The sequence below is a fragment of the Podarcis erhardii genome, assembly GCF_964252035.2.
Source record: "Podarcis erhardii genome assembly, chromosome: 3".
Classification (NCBI taxonomy): Eukaryota; Metazoa; Chordata; class Lepidosauria; order Squamata; family Lacertidae; genus Podarcis; species Podarcis erhardii.
Window position 1 is genome coordinate 123,508,642 of NC_138507.1, and position 21,992 is coordinate 123,530,633.

The window sequence follows — 21,992 nt, forward strand, 5'->3', positions numbered from 1 at the left end:
AACTAAAACAACCCCCCCTGCCTCTTTTCCAGGAGGCGGCCAGCTCTCTGAGTGTCTGTCCCTTCTGTTGGGCTCTGAGAACAGGCTGGGGGTCCTTCGCGCTCCTCTGCCCATTGGTCTCTCTCCTGAGCAGAAGGAGATTGTCTGGGATGTGGCACTGAGTGCCCCTGAACTGCTGTCCTACAGAACAGTTTGGCACACTTTGTGGCTGCCATGACAACCGTGGCGCTGTCCCAATACGTTATCGGCCTGGCGCACGTGGCAGGGCACACTATTGATCTGCTTTTTCTCAGGCAGGGAAGAGGGAAGGGTGTTCGAAAGCGGAGAACTTTTAACACGCAGTCCTTTGTCATTGTCAGACCAGCGTCAAGGTTTAGGCTATCAGCAGCCTTTTTCCTCTGTAAGGGGCACAGGGACTTGTTATGATGGTCTGGATCCGATGGCTGATGGAGCCAGATGTATCTCAGAAGACTCTGGGCCGGGGGATTTTCCATCTGATGTGGCTGGTGCTTATTTCAGAGTTGCCATGTGGGATGTGAAGACGACTGTAGCCGTTGACGTGATTATATATTGCAGTCTATTGCGTTAAAATTTAAGTTCCATTGAGTTCAAATTCTAACCTCATAATTACAATCTAAGAAATGAAGGAAGCAATAAAAATACAGTTGGAAATAAATATGAATACAATGGTACCGCATGTTGCGTAACCTCCTGGTCACAGAATCTTCGGGTTACGGCCGCGGCAAACCTGGAAGTGTATACTTCCGGCTTTCACCACATGCGCAGAAGTGCTCTGCATGCCATGCGCATGTGCAGATGCAGCGCCTCTAGTTACAGATTTTTTGAGGTGTGCACAGCACCCCGAAACGAATTAAATCCGTAATAATAATAATAATAATAATAATAATAATAATAATAATTTATTATTTATACCCCGCCCATCTGGCTGGGCCTCCCCAGCCACTCTGGGCGGCTTCCACAGAAACCAAAAATACAGTAAAATCACACGTTAAAAACTTCCCTGAACAGGGCTGCCTTCAGATGTCTTCTGAATGTCAGGTAGTTATTTATCGCTTTGACATCTGGTGGGAGGGCATTCCACAGGGCGGGTGCCACCACCGAGAAGGCCCTCTGCCTGGTTCCCTGTAGCTTTGCTTCTTGCAATGAGGGAACCGCCAGAAGGCCCTCGGCGCTGGACCTCAGCATCCGGGCAGAATGATGGGGGTGAAGACGCTCCTTCAGGTATACTGGACCAAGGCCGTTTAGGGCTTTAAAGGTCAACACCAGCACTTTGAATTGTGCTCGGAAACGTACTGGGAGCCAATGTAGGTCTTTCAAGACCGGTGTTATGTGGTCTCAGTGGCCACTCCCAGTCCCCAGTCTAGCTGCCGCATTCTGGATTAGTTGTAGTTTCCGAGTCACCTTCAAAGGTAGCCCCACGTAGAGCGCACTGCAGTAGTCCAAGCGGGAGATAACCAGAGCATGCACCACTCTGGCAAGACAGTCTGTGGGCAGGGAGGGTCTCAGCCTACGTACCAGATGGAGCTGGTAGACAGCTGCCCTGGACACAGATTTGACCTGTGCCTCCATGGACAGCTGAGAGTCCAAAATGAGGTACTACTGTAATGCAAGGGATGTGCCATCTCCTGCCTTCAACTGTGCATCTGCAGGCACACCATGGACCACCTGAATGAAACTCACAGGCCGCTGGACCACAAATCAGGAAGCCCACGTAATTGTTCTCTTCTCGTATCACTAATTTCTCTCACACACATGGTTTGCATGTGATCCTAGCACAAATGGCCAAGCATGAGTGTGTGGGCACTGCCAGGAAAATGGTGACTGCCTTTCCCAAGTGTTTAGGAGCTTGGTGCATTGAGGATATATCCAGTGAGATATGTCCATTCAGCCCTCAGCGGCATCCTGTGACATTTTTGCAAGTCATTTTTAATAGAATGTCATTTGCATCTCTTTCGCCAAGTTTCGATTCGATACGATACGATACTCTTTATTGTCATTGTCCCACACAGAAGAACAAAATTGAAAATCTACATCAGACATTCAGAAACCAACAAGCCTGCTATCCCAGCCTGGTTAGCCCCCTAAAAACTCTGATACCCCATAATTAAATACAATATACTCCCATAGAGATTCCTTACACTGCGTTTAAAACCAAAATCACATTTGAATAGAAACTGTTTCTCAGGTGGCTAGTCCTAGTCTTTATAACCCTGTGCCTTCTTCCAGAAGGCAGAAGCTGAAAGAGATCATTTCCGTGGTGCGCACTATCCTGTGCTATCTCTGCAGCTTTCTTATGGCACCTGGAAGCATAGATTTGATCTATGGGAGAGTGCACCCAATTTTTCTCTCCGCAGCCTTTACAACCCTGGACAGCATTGTTTTTTCCCTGGCCGTGCAGCTCCCAAACCACACACACTCCACGTTTAGTGCAGTTCTATTAGTGGAGGCGTCCAGGGTTCTATTTGACCCGGTGCTGTTGGCTGTCTTTCGATGGTTGAGGCCTGAGGATGTGGGAAAGGCAGTTGGACGTGTTTGGCTGGTGACACTTGGACCGGTTGGGTTTTTGCAGCACGTTCTCTGCAAGATTATCTTTGAAAACAACTTAGAAACATAAGCTGATTGAAAAGAGGGCGGTGAGATTGCAACTGGGGAGTGGTAGATCTGCTTGCAGGTTTCCGTTAATGGGCATCTGTGGGCATCATTGCCTGATCCAGCAGATGCTCTTCTTGCGTTCAGCAGGACCTGAACACGAGAAAATTCTTGATGCCCCACACCCACTGTGGTTTCCAGCAACTGGTATGCAGAAGCATTGCTCTTTATGATGTGGTTGCTTCATTTTGCGTTCTGGGGGTTTGGGCTGGGTGTTCATCAGTATGCGGATGACACCCAGCTCTACCTCTCTTTCAAATCAGAACCAGTGAAGGCGGTGAAGGTCCTGTGTGAGTGCCTGGAGGCGGTTGGAGGATGGATGGCGGCTAACAGATTGAGGTTGAATCCTGACAAGACAGAAGTACTGTTTTGGGGGACAGGGGGCAGGCGGGTGTGGAGGACTCCCTGGTCCTGAATGGGGTAACTGTGCCCCTGAAGGACCAGGTGCGCAGCCTGGGAGTCATTTTGGACTCACAGCTGTCCATGGAGGTGCAGGTTAATTCTGTGTCCAGGGCAGCTGTTTACCAGCTCCATCTGGTACACAGGCTGAGACCCTATCTGCCCGCAAACTGTCTTGTCAGAGTGGTGCATGCTCTAGTTATCTCCTGCTTGGACTACTGCAATGTGCTTTACCTGGGTCTACCTTTGAAGGTGACCCTGAAACTACAACTAATCCAACTAAGACATCTGAAGGCAGCCCTGTTTAGGGAAGCTTTTAATGTTTAATATGTTATTGTATTTTAATACTTTGTTGGAAGCCGCCCAGAGTGGCTGGGGAAACCCAGCCAGATGAGCGGGGTATTTATTATTATTATTATTATTATTATTATTATGTATCCCAGTTGGAAGGATGAAGGGGCTTTTTTTAAAAAAATAAAGGGTTTTGGGGAAAGGGCATTATTTTTGAGGGGTTTGTGATTATTTTGGCTCTGTGTGCCATTTAAAACTCTGCAAGCACAATAACATACCATGAAATGCCTTGGGAGCATGTGACTCCTGATGTGGTCAACTCAGGGCCCTCCAAGCATCTGATACATGAAACACAAGTTCCTCCAGGTTGCTAGTAGTCATACTCAGTAAGATATAAATACTTTCTTGGGCAGTATCCAGACCAGTCAAGCTGCTTCCTTGCAACTGTTGGTTGACTGAGTTCATGTTGCCCCCGGTATCCTCTCCTCTGCTCAGTCCGAGATGTGTTGGTCCACTGGGATAAAAACAAATTAAACCATCAAGAGGATAATGTTCTCTGAGGAGGACCAGCTCAAAGCTACAAAGTAGGTAGCAAGCTTTGAAGAACTCATTTCCGTGTTATGTTCAATAAAGATTATTGGGCTTGAGGGTATGGTAAGGAAAAGAAGCCCCCAGTATTGGCCAAGGTGTCATTTCAGAAATATAGGAAATGTCATTTCAGAATTAAAATGGAAGATGTTCTTTCTTGGCTCATGACTATGGTCAGCATTCAACTCTAGGTTTTACTTGGTGTATACCAGGCATAGGCAAACTCTGGCCCTCCAGATGTTTGGGACAACAATTCCCATCATCCCTAGCTAACAGAACCAGTAGTCAGGGATGATGGGAATTGTAGTCCCAAACATCTGGAGGGCCAGTTTGCCTGGGCCTGGTGTATACCCACTGACGTTAATGCATCTAGCGAGGGCCTTCCCAGATAGCTCAGACGGCAGAGCATGAGACTCTTAATCTCAGGGTTGCGGGTTCGGACCCCACATTCGGGGCCAAAATGATTCCTGACAAGGTGATCCTCATGGTCCCTTCCAGTTCTACAGCTCTATGATTCTAGTTAATTTCAGTGGGTTTATTCTGAGTAAACCTTAGTTGAATACCACCCATTATATATATGGGATGGGAGCCTGATATGCATGTGGGACAGGCTCCATGTAGCAAGCTGGTGCTTGCCTCCCCCTCAAAAAAAAATATGAATGGTTGGGTCCTGGCCAGCAAATTCACATTGCATGGTGCTAAACAGCTTCAGCGAGCAGAGTGGTACAGCCATCCACTTAATGAACTCAGGACGCAAGGGAGAAACGTGCTAAGAGGAAGGCACGCTTGGCAAATCCACACCTTGATCAACTCCCGCCCGGAAACCAATGTCCCCACTGTGGAAGGACGTGTGGGTCCAGAATTGGCCTCCACAGTCACTTACAGACTCATTGTTAAAACCATGTTTATGGAAGACAATCTTACTCGACTACGAGGGATCACCAAAGAAGAAGTATAGCCAAGGTGCTTTTCAGTCCATATTTGTGGCAGACCAGTTTGCGTTGACACCGGCTTGAAGGATCAGTGGCTCTGACTCAGAGCATTCTTCGAAAACACTAAGGATATGAGAATGCTGGCACAGAATTGTATCACGAATCTTAATTGTATCTGAAGAGCTGGTAGGACTTGTCAAGGCTCCCAGTTGAGTGATCCTCTATCGGCGTTGCGTGAAAGTTCAGGCAGACTGCCTAGATACAGCATCCTTCAGACAAGGGTGAGCTGGGATGCAAGCTCGCCCGTCTATTTCAGGATGAACGCTTGGCATTTCTGTGGCATACTTCAGGTTATTTCTGTAATCCTTAAAACACTTCCGTAAGACAGACAAGTGTTCTCAGTTATTTTGAGTGGATATTTAATGGTGGTATACTCGCCTTAGGAGAGAGAACGCAAAAGCACTTCATGGTATGGCAAGACCTGAGTGTGCCTGAAGTGGCTCCTTGGATCATGGCCACAGAGAGCTTGCCACATCCAATAAAAATATTTTCATTTATTCCCTTCCTCCTCCCCCCGCCCCCGTGTGATTGTGAGAGAGATGTGGCAATGTAATTTGTCAATGGCTTCCATATGAAAGAAATAGCCTGAAATGGTTAAAGGTATGGCCTCTCAGTGGAGGTTTATTTTTTTTGGGGGGGGGGGTGATATGGAGAAATCTACTTCAGGGGTTTTCTGTTTGCAGTTATTTTACTTTTACTTCTTTTACGCCTAGACATTCTGTTGTTGTGCCCATAACCGGGGTTTAAGGTGCCATTTAGCTCCTACCTAAATGGGTCCCTTCCAACTCCACAATTCTATGGTTCTATCAGTATGGCTTGAAGGATGAGTAGCAGCAGCCTGGCAATTCTCAGAGGTTGTAACAGAACTACTACTTAAGTTTTCTCACACAGAGGCCTCTAATGAAATCAGTTGGTGGTCTTCTCCTACCTGGGGCAAGGTCCGGACCGCCTTGGCTGTTCCTGACATAGCTAGAGCTTCAACACAGGGAAAGCAGCCCATGTAGACAGCATTCCTTTGCTTTCTGCAGTCCTGGAAAAAAAATACTTGCTTTTGCCTTGTCACAAGCCTTGATCCTAAGAAGAACCTTGTGCAGCTGGATCAAACCAAAGGCCTGTCTAGTCTTCCTGCTTCCCACAGTGACTGAGAAGAAGACCACAAGCAGGGCATGAACGCCACAGCACTCAGTGGAAAAGGAGGATTTTGAAGACTCAAACCTTGGCTTTCAAGGCTAAATTAATTTTTATTTAGCATGTTTTTTATGCTGATTTATAAAGCATTTCGAACAGTTGGAAAGCAAAGTGCAATCCATTAAAAAATGGCAAGCAGTGAAATCTAAAACGGTCTGACAGACAGCAAATAAAGAGCAGCAGGTTTCATCCCTGACATGGGCCAGCAAAAAGGGCCTCCTTCTGAAAGATCCAGCAGAGCAAACCTATTTTTACAGGTCTCCGAAAAAGAGGAGAAACAAAAATGACAGGTAGCCACAGTGATATGGCACACCTTTTATTAGGACCATCTACATTTTTGCACTATAGTGAGCAAGGTTGAACAAAGGTGACTCTGGAGTGTGAATCTAAATGGGGCCACAACTGAAGCTATTTCCCAGGCAGAGCTTTGAACGGAGGGGATTGGCTCAGCCCAGAATCTGCATTTCAGCGGCGTTGACTGCTCTGCCTGCCCTCCTCCTCTGGGATCCCAGCAGAATGATTAAAGTCTTGCGGCTCAGGCAGTCTGAGGCCTTTGGTGTGCTTCTGCAATGCGCACAAAGGACGGAGAGCTGGGAATGGCTCTCCCTCGAGCTTGCCACTTGGCAGCCGCTGCCGCCTCTTGCTGACATGCTAGGAGGCCAGCATCATGTGCTGCAGCCCCAGAGAAAAACGCCACAGGGCTTTGGGCAGGGCTGCTTCACTTGCGCGCAGGTGCTGCCTTCTCCCCGAGGGAGCAGGAGGCCTCCTTTTGGATGTGGGTCAGTTGCATTGCATCAGGTCTGGGTTGCCTCTGTGCAAGCAAATTGAATTATGGGTGCTGGAGGAGACTCTTGGGAGTCCCATGGACTGCAAGAAGATCCAACCTCTCCATTCTGAAGGAAATCAACCCTGAGTGCTCACTGGAAGGACAGATCCTGAAGCTGAGGCTCCAAGACTTTGGCCACCTCATGAGAAGAGAAGACTCCCTGGAAAAGACCCTCATGGAGATGGAGATGGAGGGCACAAGGAGAAGGGGAAAGCAGAGGATGAGATGGTGGGACAGTGTTCTCAAAGCTACCAGCATGAGTCTGACCAAACTGCGGGAGGCGGTGGAAGACAGGAGTGCCTGGCGTGCTCAGGTCCAAGGGGTCACGAAGAGTCGGACACAACGAAACAACAACAAAGTGCTGGGCTCAATGCATTTATCTCTCCTCCTTTTTTTTACAAAAATTCTGCAGGCAAAAGCAAGTGATGCCTGATGAGGCTATGGGGCAGAGCTGAACCTAGTTGTACCTGGGGAGACGAGAGAGTGGCGTCTGGCTGTGCAAAAATGGGCTGGATGTGGGGATGCAGCAGGCAGAACAAAGGGCATAAGCTGTGGATCTTCCACAGCAAGCTTTGCACCTCATAATTCCTCCTCCTGCACAAGACTGTCTTCCTCCTCTTTGGAGCACCCTGGCTCCTTGAAATTGTATAATTCAGCAACCTCTGGCTTCTGAAACTTCCATCAGGCCACACACACATTTCAGTCCCAGGTTTCCATCCAAAGGGACAAGAAACCTGCCTTGGAAATGGGGAGTTTCTTGGAAATCATGCATCGTAGCCAATGTGCATTGTTTGCCAGCAGCTATAGCAGGGTTGCGTGTATTAATAGAGTTCCAAGCAGGTTTAGAACGAAGGCCAGGCCTGGAGCAGTTTCAGTTCTGTGTTGGAAAAAGAAAGACTGGAGCCAGTGGGAACTTGTTTTGGATTGTTTGCAGTGGTCCTCACTTAAACTCCTGATACACGAGGGGCACAAAGCAGAGACTTCACTCTTGCAAATAGTCTAGTTATTTTTACAGGAACAGATCCCTGATAAGGGTAGTGCACATCTGCCACAATCCAGGCCTACTATCATGCAAAATGTTTCATAGCTTAGCATCTAGCCCATGGGTACCCCTTTCTAGCTCAGAGCTTGGAGGGTGGGTTGATAGTTTTGATACTAGGTTGTTGGGGTTTTTTGCTATTATGAATTTTGTGTTTTTATGTTGTAAACTGCCCTGTGATCTTCAGATGAAGGACAAACTGTGGAACTGACTTGTGCAGGTGGCTGAAAGCCAGAAACCTAGATGGCTTTAAAAGAGGAATGTAAGTCTATCCATGTCCTCTATACAAGATGGCTGGGCTGGGCCTCCATGCTCAGAGGCAGCAGTGTATCTGAATAACACAGGCATAGGCAAACTCGGCCCTCCAGCTGTTTTGGGACTACAACTCCCATCATCCCTAGCTAACAGGACCAGTGCTCAGGGATGATGGGAGTTGTAGTCCCAAAACATCTGGAGGGCTGAGTTTGCCTATGCCTGGACTAACAGTTGCTGGAAACCACGGTGGAGGGAAACGCACTTGTGCTCTGATCCTCCTTGCGGGTTTTCCCTGGGCATCTGGTTGGCCGCTGTGAGAACAGAATGCTGGACTAGATGGGCCATTGGCCTGACCCAGCAGGCTTTTCTCATGTTTTTATGTTTAGCTCAGGGGTCAGCAAGGTTTACTTTGCCTGGGCCAGTTCACTCCCATGGAGATCGCTCCGTGGGCCGGAACACGTCTGCACAGACGCAATTTCTGGTTTAGCGGGCGGCTCAGTTCGGAGGCGGCTCATGGGCCATTTAAATGACCCCCCCATGGGCCGTTTGTGGCCCATAGGCCGCAGGTTGCCGACCCCTGGTTTAGCTCGTGGGTTAACTTTTGCCTGTGTGATGCCATAGCCCAGGGGTCAGCAAACTTTTTCAGCAGGGGGCTGGTCCACTGTCCCTGAGACCTTGTGGGGGGCCGGACTATATTTTGAAGGGGGAAAATGAACAAATTCCTATGCCCCACAAATCACCCAGAGATGCATTTTAAATAAAAGGATTCTACTCATGTAAAGACACGCTGATTCACGGGCTGGATTTGGAAGGCGATTGGGCCAGATCCGTTCACCGGGCCTTAGTTTGCCTACTCCTGCTGTAGCCTCTAGAACAGGCTTCCTCAACCTCAGCCCTCCAGATGTTTTGAGACTACAATTCCCATCATCTCTGACTACTGGTCCTGCTAGCTAGGGATCATGGGAGTTGTAGGCCAAAAACATTTGGAGGGCCGCAGGATGGGGAAGCCTGGTCTAGAAGGAGGAGAGGAGTATCTGTTACCATGTTTTGAATTCAGACATCAGCCCAGGCTCAAGTTAACCTTCCATCTGGCCCTGAGATGCTTCTGGAAACATGAGTCCTTTGAAAGGGTTGCGTATATCTACTGACAGACTTGTGTTTTTATCCTGACCGAGAGAGGTTTGGTTTTGCTGTCTTCCGGCTAAAGAAAATGTTGCCTCTGGCTGATTTACGATGGGCTTAGTAATTGAACGTGGCTAATTAGGAGGGGCATTATTGCAGGGCAGGCTAGAGCGAGAGACACAGTCTCCTGGCACTTGAGCCTTGAAGCTCTGCCGTGCTCCTAATTCTGCAAAGAGATGATAGCTGGGAGGACGCCTCATCAAACGGCAGTTTCTGTCGCTTGGCTGTGGAATAGCTATTTGCTGTGCTTTGCTTTATATGGCTGCCCATCAATAAAAATTCTCTCAGAGGCTTGCAAAATCAATTCCGCAGTATTTTTAAATACAAATTAATTAAAGAAAAAAAATCGGTAAGAACAGTGCCCTTTTACAGAGACAGAATAAAACAGTTTGAAGCTCAGCTCAAAGCTGCACTTGGAGAGACTGCATAAGACTTACTTGAAATGGCATTGAAACAGCAAAGGTCTGCATTTACTGTGAAATATTTGTGGTTTTTCTGCAGGGGAATATAATCCCACCCCACGCCCCCAGTAAAATAGACTTGGATTTTTATATTTGCTGTTTCGTAACCAACACTTTTACTGGGACACGGGTGGCACTGTGGGTTAAACCACAGAGCCTGGGACTTGCCAATCAGAAGGTCGGCGGTTCAAATCCCCTCAATGGGGTGAGCTCCCGTTGCTCGGTTCCAGCTCCTGCCAACCTAGCAGTTCGAAAGCACGTCAAAGTGCAAGTAGATAAATAGGTACCACTCCGGCGGGAAGGTAAACAGCATTTCTGTGCACTGCTCTGGTTCGCCAGAAGCGGCTTAGTCATTCTGGCCACATGACCCGGAAGCTGTATGCCGGCTCCCTCGGCCAGTAAAGCGAGATGAGCGCCGCAACCCCAGAGTCTGCCACGATTGGACCTAATGGTCAGAGATCCCTTTACCTTTACCTTTTAACCAACACTTTTATAAAGAAGAGAGGAGATTGGCATGATTTTTCATTGACTTCTAACGAGCCTTACCTCTGTGATGTAATTATTTATACTTCTGAGTTGCTGTGGACTCTCCTTTCCTGGGGTTGAGTCGCGAGGTGACTAAGATGGCTGATGATGCTAAATGGTTAAGGGTTCTTAAAGGGAAAAAAGGATTGTGAAAAGCTCCAAAAGGACCTCTCCAAAATGAGTAAATGGGGCAGCAAATTTAGTGTAAACAAGTGCAATGTTATGCACCGAGGCAAAAAAAATTCCAAATTTCGCAAACAGGCAACTCCCCATTTTCACAGGGGTTGCGTTCTGGGCACCAATCCTGCCCTGCTCCACCCCCGCCCCCTTGCAGTGCCGAAATTGGTGCATGCATGCCAGTCGTGCTCAAATGGGGAGTTGCCTGTGCACACTTGTGGGATTTGAAGCAGTGCTGATCGTCCAGGAGCAGGTTCTCGGGGTTGCCGTGAATAGCTGGATGAAGACGTCAACATAGTGCACAGCAGCTCTGGGAAAAGCAGGCTCCATGCTTGGGAAATCATTTCTTACGAAAACAATGTCAAAATTAACAAGTTATATAGGCGTACAGCAAAGAAGACTGGTGTGTAATTTGTTCAGAATTGGAGAACATTCATTGATGAGAAAAATAAATCATGCTCTTTTATGATGTTTTAGACATTTATTTTCATACTAACACGTGAAATAAACTTCATGGAAAGGAACTGAGGGCCGTGCTCAGGTGCTTTCTCTGTAGGCTGGAGTTGCAGATATCTTGTGTTCTCTTGGCAGCGGCTGGGCTCTGAAACCAGAGCAGGTGCTTCTGTAATGGGACCCGAGGCTACGTGATATCCAGGCTAAAGATTACACCAGTAATTGTGTCCCAAATACCTTCCCTCCTGCCAGGTGAACTTCAGACCATGCCAGCCAGCTGCCACCTCCTCCTTCTCCCCACCCCTCATTGCCAGAAAATGCCCCTGCATTGAAAGTCCATTTCTCTGAAAACTGTCTGTGCCAGCCTTGTCCAACCTGGTGCCCTCCAGACATTTTGGACTACAACTCCCATCAGCCTCGACCATCGTAGACCTGCCGGCTGGGACGGATGGGAGTTGTAGTCCTGAACACCAGGTTAGGCAAGGCTGGCATCTAGACAGTTTAAGTGGCACCAAGGTAAAACTCTTTTCTGAAGGGGAAGCAGAAACTCTGGGTTTACGTCTCTAATTGAAGTGTGTTGTTTTCAAACTGCAGCACAGGACTATACCTAATGAGTGGTGCTTCTAGAGAAAATGAGCGACTTGGCTGCGATGGAGATGAACTAGTTTATTGTGGCGTGAGTTTTTGTAGGCTGGAAGTTCCTCCACCAAACTGGAACCTTCTGTCCACCAGGTCTGCCTTAGTTTCCAGCCAGAAACCGGAGTTAGCGTGGCCCCTTGACTCTGAAATGATGAGTTCCAACACGGCACAGTGGTACCTTGGTTGTCGAACGGCTTAGTGTTCGAACAAATCGGCTCCCGAACGTCGCAAACCCGGAAGTAAGTGTTCCGGTTTGTGAACAATTTTTGGGAGCCGAACGTCTTCCGCAGCTTCTGAACCAAGGTACAACTGTAGAAGGTTATGGATGATACCTTCCCTAGTTTCTGAGCTTGGAAAAAGGGCAATATATGTAAGACACAGGAATGCTGTGTGATTTGGCATCTTTAGGATTTTGGAGCATGGGTATGAGTTTTCTGGCCTGGTTTCCTGGCTAGTCTGGGCCATTCCTTTGAAATGGTAAATACCTATTGATACACAAAAGATGCTCATTTGGCAGGTCTGGTTAGGGGTTAACAGAAATTTGCCAGACCAGCTGGAATGATTTGCAAGTGAAAGAGCTATTGGGAAAGGTTTTCCAAGATGAACAGAGATGGTTTTGGCATTGCTCATCCCAAATAACCAAATGAAGTGTAATTTTCTCAGGGAATATTTCCTAAATTTTGAAGGGCAAAGGATTGGTTTTCTGTGGAGTGTGTGTCTGCTATGTGTCTGCACCCTAAAAAAATTATAACACCCCTCAGCCATGAAGCTTACCTTGGGCCAACCACCACCTCTCAGCTTCAAAGTTTACCGTGTATATCTTTGGGTCTGTCATTGGGGAGAGTGAAGTGGCCACCGCTTCAAATGACCCATGCCGAAGGCAGCCTCAAGCTGCAAAGTGCATTGAGGTGTCAGCCTTGCGTATCTGCAGGAGGAAAGACATGGAGGTTCCTTCACTAAGGCCTGGGCTGATGGCTCAGGTTAGGAGTCGTCGTCATGCACTAACTAACTCTTTGCACCAACCACTTGCAAAATAATAAGTGACATGATTGTTCGGCTTTGTAAGCTGAGTTTAGTGTTATTCTAGAAGGAGTCCTCCTAGGTGATTAAATTGAAACTTGATCTTGATTGCCTTCAGGTTTGAAGACTGATCTTGATTATCTTCTGGTGTGAAGATTGCGCTATCAAGCCAGCCTTCCCTCTAGTATTGCTCTGTCCCAGATCACCCAGCCTTCTTTTCTTCTTCTGCCTCCTATTCAGCACTTCCTATAATAGTAATCTGACTCTCTGGTGCTTAAAAGCCAAACAATTGAGAAATGAATGGTCTGGGGCTGCATCTCAGCAGGAGCTGTCAAGGGAAGAATGAATGGGATTATTATCTTCATCTAGTCCTTGGTGCTGTCCAAAATTACAAATATTAAGGTTGACTGATCTGTGGCAGGGCTTGTTTGTGTGTAAGCACTGGCGGCAGTGGTACTCAAAACTCAAACCCAACACCACTATAACCCACATTCTTCTCTAAAGCAAGAAGAATTCTGTGACCTCTTTAAATTACACATACGAAGCAAATTGCTGAGTACTGTAGATTTGGATGTCCTGGTTGGGTTTCCCCTCCTCGCTTGCTCCTGGTGCTGCCAGGATAGAAACCATGGTCTAGCTCAGCATTACGTCTCAACCCGGGCTGATACTCTGCTTCTCTCCAAAGAAACCATGAAAAGTAACAGGGCCAGCCCACCCACGAGGCAAGGTGAGGCGATCGCTTCAGGCAGCAGGATCCACAGGGACGGCAGATCCAGCAACCAAGGAATGCATCACTCGCTGCCACAACAGCGGCTGCAGCAGGCTCCTTGCAGGCCAGATCGGCCGGTTCTCACCAGCCCTAATAATAACAATAACAATAACAATAACAATAACAATAACAATAACAATAACAATAACAATAACAATAACAATAATATATTTATACCCCACCCATCTGGCCGGGCCTCCAAAGCCACTCTACAGCAGCCTCTTAGCAGATAGGAGAAGCTGCTGGTCTCCTCTTCACCAAGAGACCAGTAGCAGCATCTTGGGCTGGTCACCCAGCCCAAACTGCCTCACAGGGTTGTCGTGTGGGTTAAATGAAGGGAGAACCATGCAATCCACTTTTAGCTCCGTGGAGAAAAAGGTGGACTATAAATAAATAAAGTTAGTAAGTAATAACCAACAAAATAAACTCCCAAGCACAGAGTTTGCTGGTGGTGCTGAATACCTGGGTATACAAACAGCTTTAAGGCCCTAACCCAGCCTTTGCCAACCTGCTGTTGACGGCAACTTTCCTGCTACCTGGGGCTGATGGGTGTTGTAGGTAAATACATCCAGTTGGCAAAGGAGGTCCTCGCCTTTCCTTCCTTTACCTGCAGAAAAGAATAGATATAGATAGGTAGCCGTGTTGGTCTGCCATAGTCAAAACAAAATAAAAAAATTCCTTCCAGTAGCACCTTAAAGACCAACTAAGTTAGTTCTAGGTATGAGCTTTCGTGTGCATGCACACTTCTTCAGATACACCCTGTGACACTTGTCACACTTCTTCAGATACACCACTGTGTATCTGAAGAAGTGTGCATGCACACGAAAGCTCATACCTAGAACTAACTTAGTTGGTCTTTAAGGTGCTACTGGAAGGAATTTTTTTATTTTGTTTAGAAAAGAATAGATTTGGGAAGAGAGCTTTGCTCATCTGGAGGTATGAAGCCAACGAGAGCAAAACCTTTTGGCTTTGCAGACGGGATGCCAAATGTTTGACAGGTTGCCTTCTGGTGTTCTGGTGCTGCTTGTCTGACACAGCTCAAGGCGCAATGTTTGCAGCCCTTCCTGCAAGGCCAAAATACTGGGTTTACTACAGTGCAGGCAAAGCAAAGCACTCGGCTTGAGGGACCTCTTCTACTGACTCCAAATGCTCAGGAGCAGCCTTTCCCGACTTCCGCAAGAAGGATAGAGATAATGGGATTTGAACAAATCTGCCAAGTACCCCCCTGCCATTAACTGAAATCCCATTACCTCCTAAATCGCTTGGTAGTGCCGTCCTTGGAGACAGAACGGAGCTGGTGAATCAGGTGCCAGGGAGGCTGGCCGGACGCCACTCCGGAGACCCAGCGGCGTAGCAAGGCGTCACTCGCCCTGCCGGCCTGAAGCAGGCAGCTGTTGCACAGCAAAACTGACCTTCTGACTGACATTGCCTATTTCTCAAGCGCTTCTGGGGCACAACATGACGTTTGAGAGGGAGGGCGGTTGGAAGCAGAGAGAGAGAGAAGTTCCATCATCTGGAATAATTACTCGGGTGGGATTATTGCAGCACCTTGGTGTGTTTGTTGTTATTGTCGTGTCCGACTCTTCGTGACCCCATAGACCAGAGCACGCCAGGCCCTCCTGTCTTCCACTGCCTCCCGCAGTTTGGTCAAACTCATGCTGGTAGCTTCGAAAACACTGTCCCACCATCTCGTCCTCTGCCGTCCCCTTCTCCTTGTGCCCTCCATCTTTCCCAACATCAGGGTCTTTTCTAGGGAGTCTTCTCTTCTCATGAGGTGGCCAAAGTCTTGGAGCCTCAGCTTCAGGATCTGTCCTTCCAGTGAGCACTCAGGGCTGATTTCCTTCAGAATGGAGAGGTTTGATCTTCTTGCAGTCCATGGGACTCTCAAGACTCTCCTCCAGCACCAGAATTCAAAATCATCCATTCTTCAGCGATCAGCCTTCTTTATGGTTTTTTTTTTTTTTTTTTTTTGCAAATCATTTTTTAATAATATAATGCATTTTTTAAATGTTACTTTCACTGAAATATGTCTTTTTACACACATGCTACCCTAGTACATGAATTTTTGTACGCATTACGTGACCAGAGGAGAACTGTAGTGCAAAATTTCTTTCTTTTTTTTTTATAAATATTTATTAAAGTTTTTAAATATAAATGCACAAATAATAAACGATCTTACTTCTATGACAACAATTTCATCACTTCTTTGGACTCCCTCACGTCTCCCGCTCCCATTTACATCGTTAAAAATTTTTTCCAAACAAATTATCAACTTGTTTACAATCTCATGTCCACTCATTCAAATATAATCTAGCACTTCTTCCCAAAAAATTTTATATTTTCTTTAGTCTCACTTAGCATCAAATTTAAATCTAGTTTAGTGGTGGCCAGTTTTTTATAATCTAGCATCCTTCTTAACATTCAACCAAATTACAATGTTTTTGTAGATACATCTTGAATTTCTCCCAGTCTTCCTCCATCTTCTCTTCTCCCAGATCACGGATTCTGCCGGTCATCTCGGCCAGTTGCATATAGTCCATCAGCTGCATCTGCCACTCTTCCAGTGTGGGTAGATCTTGAGTTTTCCAGTTTTTTGCGATGAGAATCCTTGCTGCCGTTGTTGCATACATAAAAAATGTTCGATCCTTCTTTATGGTCCAGCTCTCACTTGGTGTGTTTAGGAGACTTCTAACGTGCAGTTGTATGTGGCTGAGCTTCTGGCCTGTGGTCGCAGGTTGAGCCAGAACTCTCTCCCGAAAGCAACCTCTGCCAAGCTGTTGGGCGTGTGCCCTTGGCACCCTGAACCACCGCAATGGAAGAATTGCCCTCTCCTCGCATGCTTTATCTCAGCTTTCTCTAACCTGGTGCCCTCCCGTTCTTTTGGAATACGGCTCCCATCAACGCCAGCCAGCATGGCTGTGTTGGCCTGGGCTGTTGGGAGTTGTCGTTTGAGAGCACCAGGTTGGGGAAAGCTGGTGTTTGTTGTGCATTTCTCACTATAAGGTCATAAGAACCTGCTGGATCAGGCCAGTTCCCTAGGAGTGAGGAGTCTGCCAGTACGTCTTGGGGACAGCCTGATCCCTGCATAGATCCAAGAGTGCCTTGTTTGACAGTCTGTTCCCTCCAGCTGCATCCTGCCTTGAAACTCGGATCAGAAGCAGACGTGGCATTGCCACCTACCGTGTTTTCCCTCTGTCCCACCCCTTGCGTTGCTTACCATCTAGCCCAGTGGTTCCCAAAACGGGCAGTATCACCCACCCATCCTTTTGGGGGGGACGAGACAGTGGGATTACCTGGGGGGTTGCTAAGATGCTGGGAAGGGGGACTGGAGGTATAAAAGACGTATCAGACTCTTAAAACCTGGTGTCACTACATCAAGTTATTTTTATTATTTATATAATTCCTATTCCACCCTTCGCCTGAGGACCACAGGGCATTTTACGATATAAATAAGGAAGCAAAAACAATAACCCTCGCTCTCACAATCTTTGTTCTTTATTAAATTTCATCCATTTTGTTGAATTAATTAAATAGTTTCAATTGGATTTTGAATAAGTGTGCAGCTAATTGTTCCTGGATGGGTTTTCATCGGGTTATTGCCTTCCTCGGGGAGTTGTGCAAACCCCTTTCCTGAATAAGACCTCCTATAGAACAGGGTGTACTGGGGATGAGTTCAGTTGCTCGAAAACGTTTGGAAACTGATCGTTCTGGAGAACTCAAAAGCTTGCCGGCAACCTTTATGCCATTTTGGTAAATACACATTTATGCCATTTTGATAAATACACATTTAGGTCTTTCTCTGTAGCTCTTGCTGGTGGGCTTCCTAGAGAATCTTGCTGGGTTAGAAAATCTCCAGCCTAACCTCTCTCTCTCCTCTCTTGTTTCTTTCACAGTACAGTGCTGTGGACAACAACCCCCTCTCCCTGTACATCATGCATCCCTTCTGGAACACGGTGGTCAAGGTGAGTTGGCCCCCCTGCCTCCCTCCATGCCCTGTTGAGTGTGCTTGAAGTGGACCTGTTGGCATCCCTGTCAGTGGAGAAGTTGCCAGTCCCCTTTCTGGCTGGCGTGGCCTCTTGCCTGTTCTGGTCTGTGACTCATGCAGGAGCTGCTTCTCCTCCTCTTAGAGGGGGCTTAATTGTCCAGAGATGCACAAGCTACACTCATGGCCTGGATTCCTTTTGGTTTTGCCGCACGAAGGATAAGCAAGAAAGACAAACCTCACCCTAACTCTCAAGGAGAGTCTCTTTCTCCTCCTGCCTAAGCGTCACAGAGGGGGCTCGGCTGTACATGGCTAATCAATTAATGTGGGTTTTCTGCATGTGTTTTTGCTGCTTTCTCACAGATTTTCCCCATGTGGCTGGCCCCAAACTTGATAACGTTTAGTGGCTTCCTGCTCCTTGTCTTCAACTTCTTCCTCATGGCATACTGTGACCCTGACTTTTATGCATCTGGTAAGACCGTTTTTCTTTAAAGAGGAACAGCAAAAGCTGCATACACATTTACAGGCATGAAAGTGATATGAGCTGAGATGGTGCGTGTTCTTCACTCTGTCTCTGCACATTGATGGCATCTTGACTCCCTTGTTTCTACGGTGACACACTCAAACGTCAGTTCTGGACTGCGGGGGGGGGGGGGAATGGCCCACGACTGTCTCGTCACCCCACACATCTAAAGGGGAGCAGAGTATTGTGTGTGCCTAAAGGCGGCCAAGGGACGCGGGTGGCGCTGTGAGTTAAACCACAGAGCCTAGGACTTGCCGATCAGAAGGTCGGCGGTTCGAATCCCCACGATGGGGTGAGCTCCCGTTGCTCGGTCCCTGCTCCTGCCAACCTAGCAGTTCGAAAGCACGTCAAAGTGCAAGTCCTAGCCCCCGTCATTGCAGGGGGTTGGGCTAGATGTCCCTTTGGGTCCCTTTGACTCTACAGCTCTAGGATTCTTCCCAGATCGGCTGGGAATGCCAGGGTGGTACCCTATGCCTAGGGAGTTGCCTTCCTCCGGCCTTGGAAACCTGGCAGCTGGGAGAAGGCATCGATGCCAAACCTCTTTACAACCTGGGTGATAAGCTCCAGGACTCTGCCCTTGACTGAAATGAGCAGAGAGTTGTCAGTTTGCAGAGGTGATGATCACCAGTTATCTGATGGCCTTGATCTTTCTGTCAATACCCTACCTGGAGTGTTGTGGTCCTGTACTGAGCCTTCCCTATCCTTCCTGGAAGTGTCACCTGTTCTTTGGCCACTGAGCATCATTGGTCATCTCACAAGTTGGTGAGGCTTAATTGACAACAACGACCTTTAACGCCGCTAGAGATTCAGCAAGTGCCTTCTGTTGCAACATTTAAACCCCTGCCCCAAACTTAACTGCCAGGCCGAGGCAGGCAATTAAGAAGACATCCTTCGGCAGTGGTTAATTGGCGTCTGTTTTAAACCTCTTATTGCAAGGTGTTAATGGTTTTATTGCTACAAACTGCTTTGATATATTCTGTTCTACAACGGTATACAAATATTATTATAAATAAAACAAATATAAGTCCCATCTCCTTCTGGCTGCTCCTGTTGTTGCTGCTGCTGCTGCTACTGCTTGTGTGGCCTCCTCCTCGTCCTTCACAGGGACATCTTGGCGAATCGTCCCAATAAATTTTCCTGGATAGTCCTTGCAGCATCTCTCTGGCATGTTTCCAGTTAACCTGTTTATTGGCCTGACCTTCATTTCCAATGCCTCTTCAGTCTTGGGCAGGGATCACGTCCCTACCTGTATATCCTATGCCAGGGGTCAACAAACTTTTTCAGCAGGGGGCCAGTCCACTGTCCCTCAGACCTTGTGGGGGGCCGGGGGCTGGATCCGGACCAATCGCCTTCTAAATCTGGCCCGCGGACGATCCAGGAATCAGCTTGTTTTTACATGAGTAGAATGTGTCCTTTTATTTAAAATGCATCTCTGGGTTATTTGTGGGGCATAGGAATTCGTTCATTTTTTTCTCCAAAATATAGTCTGGCCTCCCCACAAGATCTGAGGGACAGTGGACTGGCCCCTGCTGAAAAAGTTTGCTGACCCCTGTGGGCCTGGGTCTTCAGATGAAGGGCGGCATACAAATATAATATATAATAATAACAATAATGATTATAATAACGATTGTGCAGTAAATAATTCACAATCAATAAAAAGTCAATAATGTCAATAATGATTGTGCAGCAAACATGTCCCTAGAGGTTGTGTTGACTCTCAAAATGATTTTCTTTCCACAGCACCCGATCAGCAGCACGTTCCGAACAAAGTGTGGGTGATGGTGGGCCTCCTCAATTTCATGGCTTACACGCTAGGTAAAAGCTGGTTCTTTACTGTATCTTTGTGTCTGTGTAAGAGGCGGTAGAAAGGGGTGTGGGTGGGGCTGTGGGTTAAGCCACAGATCCTAGGACTTGCCGATCAGAAGGTCGACAGTTCCACTCCCTATGACTGAGTGAGCTCCCGTTGCTCGGTCCCTGCTCCTGCCAACCTAGTAGTTCAAAAGCACGTCAAAGTGCAAGTAGATAAATAGGTACCACTCCGGCGGGAAGGTAAATGGCGTTTCCGTGCGCTGCTCTGATTCGCCAGAAGCGGCTTAGTCCTGCTGGCCACATGACCCGGAAGCTGTACGCCGGTTCCCTCAGCCAATAAAGCGAGATGAGCGCCACAACCCCAGAGTCGGCAACGACTAGACCCTAACAGTCAGGGGTCCCTTTACCTTTAAGAGGCAGTAGAAGGGGGTATTTGCGACAGTGGTCTCAGCAGTCGTAGGGGCCAAACGACTTGTATGCAGGAGCCCCCTTCCGTCACCACGGTGTTCATAGCCCTGCTCTAACAATGGGTTCTTGCAAGAGGACTCTGCTTTCCCCTTCGTACTGAAGCTGCTTTTAAAAGCGCACCTTGAAAGAAGGCTCTGCTCAGTCAGAGGTGGCCAGGGAAGCGGACACGGAGCAATGGTTCCAAACTACAAGAAAGAAGATTCCACCTAAACATTAGGAAGAACTTCCTGACAGTAAGAGCTGTTCGACAGTGGAATTTGTGGTGGAGTCTCCTTCTTTGGAGGTCTTTAAGCAGAGGCTTGACAACCATATGTCAGGAGTGCTCTGATGGTGTTTCCTGCTTGGCAGGGGGTTGGACTCGATGGCCCTTGTGGTCTCTTCCAACTCTATGATTCTAGGGGTTCATCTTCCTTGACTCTTTAAGTGATGCTTTTTAAAAAATATATTTTTCCCCTTTATATTTCCCCCAGAGGACCCCCCCCAAAAAAAAAATCATTATGAAAACCTGTATCCATGATCACTGCAGCTTACAACAGCATATATGTGTTAAATATATTCTTATTAACCGATCCACAAGCTCTAACTATAAATCTTTGGGACTAGGCTTTGGTTTTCTGGAGTGCTTGTGAGTGAAAGAAATCCCCACAGTTCCCCAACAAAGGTCTCTTTGTGCTTTGTTCCCCTTGCCCGTCTCAATTTGTGGGTCAGTTTCTCCGTAAGGGCATCGTGCCACCCTCTCTTGTACCAAGCGTTCACGTTCACGCCTCCTAAGCCCTCACAGAACATGGCCGTAAGAGACATCCCGTTAGCGGTTTATCCACCCTACCCCTGATCTATGGCCCTCTGACAGATAAATACAGATTCTTTAACACAAGCTCTGGCTTTGGGGCTTGTGCCTCTCCTCCCAGCCAGCCACTGGGACTGCAGGGGTTGACCCGTGCCTCTGACCCCCCTCCTTTCCTTATCCCCCCCCCCTTCTAGATGGCGTGGATGGCAAGCAAGCCCGGCGCACGCAGTCCAGCACCCCTCTGGGAGAGCTCTTTGACCACGGCCTGGACAGCTGGGCCTGCATGTTCTTCGTGGTGACGGTCTACTCCACCTTCGGCCGGGGCCCCAACGGCGTCAGCGTCTTCGTCCTCTACATCCTCCTGTGGGTGGTCCTGTTCTCCTTCATCCTCTCCCACTGGGAGAAGTACAACACGGGGGTTCTCTTCTTGCCCTGGGGGTACGACATCAGCCAGGTGGTAAGTGTGGCGCTTCCTGACCCTAAACATTAGGAAGAACTTCCTGACAGTAAGAGCTGTTTGACAGTGGAATTTGCTGCCAAGGAGTGTGGTGGAGTCTCCTTCTTTGGAGGTCTTTAAGCAGAGGCTTGACAACCATATGTCAGGAGTGCTCTGATGGTGTTTCCTGCTTGGCAGGGGGTTGGCCCTTGTGGTCTCTTCCAACTCTATGATTCTATGATTCTATGATTCTGACCCTCCGGTTCCCTCTTCCCACTTTTGCTTTATTCCATTTACAATGGTACCTTGGTTCTCAAACTCAATCCGTTCGACTCCTGTAACCATTCAAAAACCAAGGCGCGGCTTCCGATTGGCTGCAGGAGCTTCCTACGCTCAATCGGAAGCCGTGTTAGACGTTCGGCTTCCAAAAAATGTTAGAAAACCAGAACAGTCACTGTTTGTGGTGTTCGGGAGCCAAAATATATGAGTACCAAAGTGTTCGAGAACCAAGGT

At 47.7% G+C, this 21,992-nt stretch overlaps 1 protein-coding gene across 3 annotated transcripts in view; it reads left to right on the top strand.

The window, feature by feature from the left end:
- The window catches only part of SELENOI (selenoprotein I), a 65,401-nt gene that overhangs the window by 24,983 nt on the left and 18,426 nt on the right, over positions 1–21,992 (top strand). For all 3 annotated transcript variants that reach the window (XM_081854888.1, XM_081854889.1, XM_081854887.1), the window contains exons 2-5: positions 17,368–17,436; positions 17,820–17,928; positions 19,720–19,794; positions 21,238–21,500. In XM_081854888.1, coding sequence (XP_081711014.1) covers positions 17,368–17,436; positions 17,820–17,928; positions 19,720–19,794; positions 21,238–21,500 — 516 coding nt within the window. The remainder of the gene's footprint in view (positions 1–17,367; positions 17,437–17,819; positions 17,929–19,719; positions 19,795–21,237; positions 21,501–21,992) is intronic.